The sequence below is a fragment of the Rhinolophus sinicus genome, chromosome 16 (assembly GCF_057876585.1).
Source record: "Rhinolophus sinicus isolate RSI-liver-muscle chromosome 16, RSI-T2T, whole genome shotgun sequence".
NCBI classification, from domain to species: Eukaryota; Metazoa; Chordata; class Mammalia; order Chiroptera; family Rhinolophidae; genus Rhinolophus; species Rhinolophus sinicus.
Window position 1 is genome coordinate 18,804,696 of NC_142516.1, and position 6,769 is coordinate 18,811,464.

The window sequence follows — 6,769 nt, forward strand, 5'->3', positions numbered from 1 at the left end:
TCAGGCATTCAAAAAGGGTGTGACCAATTTGTTGAATTGATAGCTTTTTTCCTGACTTGACCGATGCACCACCTGTCTGCCTTAAGTAAAAATTAACCCTTTGTGGAACCGGTCACTTTGGTGGCAAACCCAGAAGGCCCTATCCTGAGGTTTGGGCAGGTAGGGGAAGTGCCTCCAAATCCCAGGAGAGGAGAGGGGAGTGTGCTCAGCATCGGCCAGCCTGGTAGCCCAGGGCAGCTCTACTGGTGGTCATGGTGGGAGGGGGGACAGCAATAAACAGTCTTTCAGCAGTCCTGGGTACACATACCAATTTACCCCTCCTTGCTAGCCCTTCCGTCAAGTGCAGCTCATTATTTCACATTGTCCTCTCTATAGCGAGAAGCTGCCTTCAGTGTGAGTTCATGACCAGCTGTGTCTCGCTGTAGACTTCTAAGAGGGCTTCATTTTAGCCTTCCACGCCCTTCCCTGGAATTGCCATGCATCCCTTAATCACTTGATTTCAGCAGCATACATTCGGATACTGTTTTACTCTCCTTACATCTTCACGCAGGTCAAGAAGATCATGAACCAGGTGTTCCAGTCCTTGCGAGGAGAGTTTGAGCTGGATGCCTCTTACAGTGGCAGGACCATTCTGGGGACCACTATGAACACCATCAAGGTACAGCCGGCGGTTGGTGGTCTCGTTGAAATGTGTATATTGTTGCTTAAGTACCTTCTAAGGAGTCATGAGTAAAATATTATTCAGTACCGTTCATCAGTAGTGTGGCTACCTGGCATGACTTTTATCTGGACAGATACGGGCAGCCTCCTATGAGAGGAAGAAGCAAAGTCCTTTAAATTAGATGACAGTGGGGTTAATAAGGACTGAGGAACTCGGAGTGCCTGCTGTTTTCCTCTCAGTGATCATCGCCTCCTCCTTGACTTTTGAACAGATGGTGACTCTTCAGCTATTAAACCAACACGAGCGAGAGAGCAGCAGTGAAGAAGAGGAGGAAGAAGAGCAACCTCGGAGACCTTCCCAGGAACAGTCAGTCTCAGCTAGGTCTGGACCATCTGAAGCACCTCTGAGTAGGCAGAGGCAGGAGGCCCCTACGATGTCATTGGAGCAGGTAGTCCAGGAAGCTGACCCATTGCCTCCTCAGGCCCTCCCCACCCCCCAGTATGACATACAGACAAGGGAAGGGGAGCCCGCAGAAGCAGAGGCGCTGTCAGAAATAGAAGGTGATTCCCTCCCACCCGAACTGGCTTGTATCCCCTCCCAAAGAGGTCTGGAGCCCCCAACTTCAGTTCCCCCAAAGCCTCCGGGCCCTGTACCTGTGGACTCTGAGTGTGAGGAGACGCTTGCTGCTAGCCCATTGGAAAATGCCTGTGTTGGGGAGCAAGAAAGCTCCACTAGACTGTCCCTGACTTCAGACCCTGAGAAAGGGAACCCACTGGCTTTTGGGTCTGAAAGTCCAGGAGGAGAGCCTCAGCCTCCAGAGCTCAAGAAAGACGAAGATGTCACTACCTCCACTGCTCCCTCCAAGGAGCTGTCAAGCACAGAGGCGGGCTCTACAGTTGCAGAAGCAGTGCTTGGACCCACGCACTGTTCTCAGCGTTCCAGGTATGCCCCCTTGAGCAGAATTTCAGGACCAGGTGGCTGCATGTGGAGGTTCTCTGGTTTTTCCAAGGCAGGCAACTCATCCCTCAGAGACTGACTGAGTGACTGACTCATTCCTTCCTTCCTTCAGTGATACCTAGTACATAAATGGCTCGGTGGTGGGCACTGATAGTGTGATAGGCAAGGCAGATTTGGTTCTTGAGGTAAGGAGCTTACAGTCTAGTGGGAATGTTATTAAAGTGTTATAAAATTATGATAAGCACTAAAAAAGAAAAAGAAAAGAAACGGTGTATAACAGAGAATAAAGGGAGAGTTATTCTACTTTAGATAGAGTGATTAGGGAAGGATTCTAGAAGGTAACATTTAAACTGAGACCTGAAGGATGGAAAGGGGACGTTTACGCCAAGAGTGGGAGGAAGAGGTTGCAGAAGGCAGCACATGCAAAGGCCCTGTGGTTGGAGGGGACATGATACAATTACGGAACTAAAAGAAGGCACAATAATTAGAAGTAGGGGGGTATTACACTGATGTTGGGAAACTAGGTAGGGGCCAAGTCATGCGAGCTTTTGTGTCACTGTTAGAAGTTTGGACTTGGAAGTACAGTGAGAAACTATTAAAGGGATTTAAGCAGAAGAGTGACTTGGTCTGATTTATTAGTTTTAAAAGATCTCTCTTGCTCTAGGTTATGGAGGGAGTCAGGAGTGTTAGGAGGCCAATGTGGATATGGGAGGGATTCCAGGGTGTTCCCACACCAGCTGAATTCTCACCCCGGAGCCTGTGACACTGTAGTTTGGAGCAGGAACAACATTTTCTGTCTTGATTTTTCTTTCAGTTTCTTTGGGGATGAAGAGAATGAACTGTTTAAAGGGGCTACTCTGAAAGTTCCGAGGCCCAAAGTGCAGTCTGACGAAGAGGATGAAGATGAGGTGGTAAGGAGATCTCAGGCACTGCCACGTCCTCGTGCCACTACCTGGGGGCCCCTCCCCGCTGGATCTGAGAAGAGAAATGGAGTCTGTTGGTGGCCCACACCCTGGGCTCTGTGTGCAAGGCCCTGTGGGAGCAGGCTTGGGGCTGGGGGGGAGCAGCTCTGTAAGCGTAGTGGGGATGGTCAGGTACCACTTTATTCTTAGAAAAGGACTACAGTCTCTGTCCACGCAGAAATGATTTTTACTTGAAGTGAAGAAAGGTGGGCTGGTGAGTCCTACATTAGAATGCTAAAGCCTCAGGTTCCCTCAAATCGGCTGGGATATTATTTATATTTTAGAATTGAAAAGGACTTGGAAGATTGTCTTATCTGGCATCCTTATTCATAGACCAACTCAGGCTCAGAAGGATGATTTACCTAACGCCACAGAGTGAGTTAATGGCAGAGCTAGGACTAAACCCTCAAGCTCCTACTAAGAGCTTTAGGGGTTGAGCATTTTCTGCCCCCCTCAGCCTGCTTTCCAACTCGCTGCCTTGTTTTGTCCTCACCTCACCCCTGTGCCGAAAATGGGTTAAGTACTGATGGGATAGCCTCGTTTTACAAAGCCCCAGAGTGAGGGCCAGGAGGGCGAGTTAGAGCCTGGATCAGAGCCTTGATTCTTGCATCTGCTGTCCCCACTGTGCTAAATTAAAGCATTCTTGGCTGTCACTGGGACATTTGACTGCTGTGATGGGAATTTCACTAGAGTGGAATGTTGGTGGAGAACAGATCAGCTTCAGACTCAGTCTATGCCAGGGACAGAAATATGAGGTGAATGGGTGTAAATTCTCTCCCCCGGCTCCTGTGTACAAGAACCCTTCCCCTTGCCAGCATTCCTCTGGGGGAAGTGTATTAGTTCCTCTCATTAACCCTTCTTCCCAAGAATTAACTTTTCATTTGAGAATTCTGAATATAAATTCTGCACTTAAAAAAAAACAACAAAAATCCCCAATTGAGGTTTCCAAATGACTGCCCTAAATAGAGTTGCAATTTTTTTGTTTTTCCAACTATACTATAAACAGTATATTATTGGTATCAGTACTAATACAATCCAGTTAACTTGTATTTCTTGGGTATTCTGAAAACTACTTCGTAGGCATTCTCATTTAATCCTCTGCTAACCCAGTAGGGTAGGCACTTTTATCCCATTTTATTGAAAAGAGGACTGAAGCGCAGGAAGATTAAGTAACAAGTACAAGTTTATATAGTTGGTCCAAGGTTATACCACGTTTCCCCAAAAATAAGACCCACCCCGAAAATAAGCCCCAGTTAAGATCGTCAGCCGGACGGACCCACTTAATATGTTATGACGATGTTTCAAAAGAAGATGACATGACTATATTTGGATAAATATAGATTGTTATACATGAAAAATAAGACACCCCCTGAAAATGCGCCCTAATGCGTCTTTTGGAACAAAAATTAATATAAAATCCGGTCTTATTTTCGGGGGAATACGGTATAAGACCTGGTCTTATTTTGGGGGAAACACGGTATAACTGGTAAAAGAGCCAGAATTTAGCCAGAACAAAACAGAAGCAGTGAGCCTCACTTTGAAATCACTTGATCGATACCCAGGGAGAGGTATAAAGCCTGTTCGTCGGTCGTGGGAGTAGGGTTAGCCCAGGGACCTCTGACCACATCACCCTGCCTTCCCTTTGGCCGGCCCTGTGAAGTCCGATCCTGGGCCAGGGTAGCTCTCCAGGGCAGAAAGTACCTTGACAGAGAAGACTCAATGTGTGCCTGTCTCTAGCGTCAGTCCCTGCTGCCCCCATGGGACCTGTTCCCTGCCAATCCAGAAGAAAAAGGCCAGGAGCTCCAGCCATGAAAAGGAGGCCCATCAGTCTTCCGTGGCCTGTCAATCTCCCTTACCCCCTGGTCAGAGGAAGTTGAAGGAGGGGCCCATGAGACCAGGGGTCTGGGAGGCTGTGGCCCTGTGTTTCTTCATCTCTTGGGGTTCTCATGTGGGAATGTGGCCAAACCTCTAAATTTGCCTCTCTTAGACGGGGCCGTGTTCAGAGCCAGACAGGACACCTTAGGCAGTAACAATGTGTTTTCAAACGTGCCTGTATTCTTCCCTACCTCCCTTCATCCTCCTGCATCCTCTCTCCCCGTAGGGCTGCTCTACTTCTGTTTCTTTCTCTTACTCCCAGCTCTCCCCTTCAACCCTTCTTTTCCCACATGAAATATGTATGTTACCGCATGAGAGGAAACCTGTCAAATCAATATGTGTGTTTCACAAATAAATGACAAAATCAGCCAAACAAAGTTGGTCTTCTTGTCTCTGTTGAAGGATTGCCTCTCTTCTCTGCCTTCTTGTCTCAGCTTTATCTGGACGCCTAGGTTAACCAGCCTCAGGGTTAGTCCTTGCAGTGAAACCCTAACCACCCACCACCTTTCCAGCCCGGAGCCAGAACACACATTACCTGACTCACCTTGCACAGGTGGGAAGTCCATCTGGAGCGGGAACAATTGAGGACTGACTACTCTTTCCTGTTTTGTCAGAGCATGAAGGGACGCCCGCCCCCAACACCCCTTTTTGGAGATGATGACGATGACGATGACATTGACTGGCTGGGATGAAGACCCAGGAAACTGATGCAAAGGTGTCTCTACTGACCCCTCTCCCTAAGCATGATTTTGCACAGGCAGCCCTGGGTCTAGGTGAGCCACAGGGTGAGGCGAAGGTGAGCATTTCTAGGACAGTAGTTCAGCCGTCTGAGCTAGCCCGCTTCTGAGCCCCACCCGGCCGGGTGAAGAGGAGTGTGGGCCTGTCTTCAGAACACTGGGGTTGTCAACAGCTGATCCTGTCCCTGCCTCGGAAGCCCATTTGGAGGAAGGGCTGGTAGGTTCCCCGCTAGCCAGTCACCTACAAAAGTCCTGCCCTCTTTGATGCCTTTTATTCTCTTCACTAACTCTCACACTGATGTGGGGATCCCTTCTCCACCTGCTTCCCAATGCTCACCTGTGCCCCAGCAACAGGACCTGTCACCAGGGGTGAGGTCTCCCTGGTAGAACCGAGGGTGGATTACACCGACTGAACCCCAGTTAACAGCCTTGCCTGAGTCCTGACACATGTATCTTTTCTCTGCCTTAAATCTTTGAAATTAACAAAACTAAAATAAACACCTGTAATGAAACGACTCAAGCTTTTGGGGAGACATTGAATTTGGTTCTAAGCGCTGTGTGAGCTCCTCTCTGGGAGTCTACGGGTAGGAGTTGTAACAGCCCTGGCTCAGTTAACATGCATAAAATCATTGTGACATATTCCCTGTGGTACCTAACCCTGGAACTTTCGGCATTCAAAGGAAGTCCCCACTCTGCTATTCCAGCTCATCCCAGCGGCATTAAGGCTTAGGGCATTGTGTTTGTCTGAGGACCAGGCCTGTTGTCCACTTGCTCCTGCAGTCTTGGTCCTACACCCTAGGAAGCCATGCAGAGAAGGTGGGGAGGGTCGCTACATTCCATTCTCATCTGTCATGGTACCTAAGCGATTCTTCACTTTGAGAGCAACTGCCTGAACTCAGGGCCAGGACTAGTGAAGATAACAATAGTGAGAAAATATCTGTGGTCATTTTACACCTTCCAAGATCTTCCAAAGACCATGTAACCAGCCTTCAAAAAGTAGAATAATTTTAATAAAAATTGTTCCTGATTTAAAATGTTGATAAGACAGGAACCTGAATTCCACTTGATGTGGCCTGACGTCCTCCTTTGAGCCTGTCTCCTCTATGTGGCCCTGGGAGGCGGTCACAGCTACCAGTGGCTAGACTTGTTGTTTAACAAGTAGGCACTGTTGTCACGCACTTTGCACAGACTGTCTCATCTCCAGCAGCCCTTGCGGAAGACAGTTACCCCCATTTAGACAGGCAGCCGGGCTGCCTGGCTCTTGCACCTGTTAGGGTGACTTCACTTCTCTGCACCTCAGCGTCTTCATCTCTAAGACAAGGACAGCAATAGTTTCTGCCTTGTGAGGATTAAGTAAGTTAAAATTGTACAGTGCTTAGAACACTGCCTGGCAAATAATAAGCACTATATAGATGTTTATTACATTTTTAAAAAATTAAGTAGAGAAAATACCAGCCTTTTGTGACATGGCTCCGAAAAATGCTGAAATGCCTGCTGAGTCTAACCATGTCATCAGTTTCTAGAGCACAGATTTTTTTTTTTTTAAGCCCTCTCTGTATTACATATATAAAGCCTTA

General features: G+C 47.9%; 1 protein-coding gene across 2 annotated transcripts in view; it reads left to right on the plus strand.

The window, feature by feature from the left end:
* The window catches only part of FKBP15 (FKBP prolyl isomerase family member 15), a 51,792-nt gene extending 46,085 nt beyond the window's left edge, over positions 1-5,707 (plus strand). The window contains exons 25-28 of one of the 2 annotated variants that reach the window (XM_088792724.1): positions 551-658; positions 933-1,603; positions 2,433-2,529; positions 5,070-5,707. In XM_088792724.1, coding sequence (XP_088648850.1) covers positions 551-658; positions 933-1,603; positions 2,433-2,529; positions 5,070-5,147 — 954 coding nt within the window. In that variant the 3' untranslated portion in view covers positions 5,148-5,707. Of the gene's footprint in view, positions 1-550; positions 659-932; positions 1,604-2,432; positions 2,872-5,069 lie in introns of those variants that run through there. The other variant, XM_088792723.1, reaches the window with a different exon arrangement.
* Positions 5,708-6,769: the final 1,062 nt, after the last annotated feature.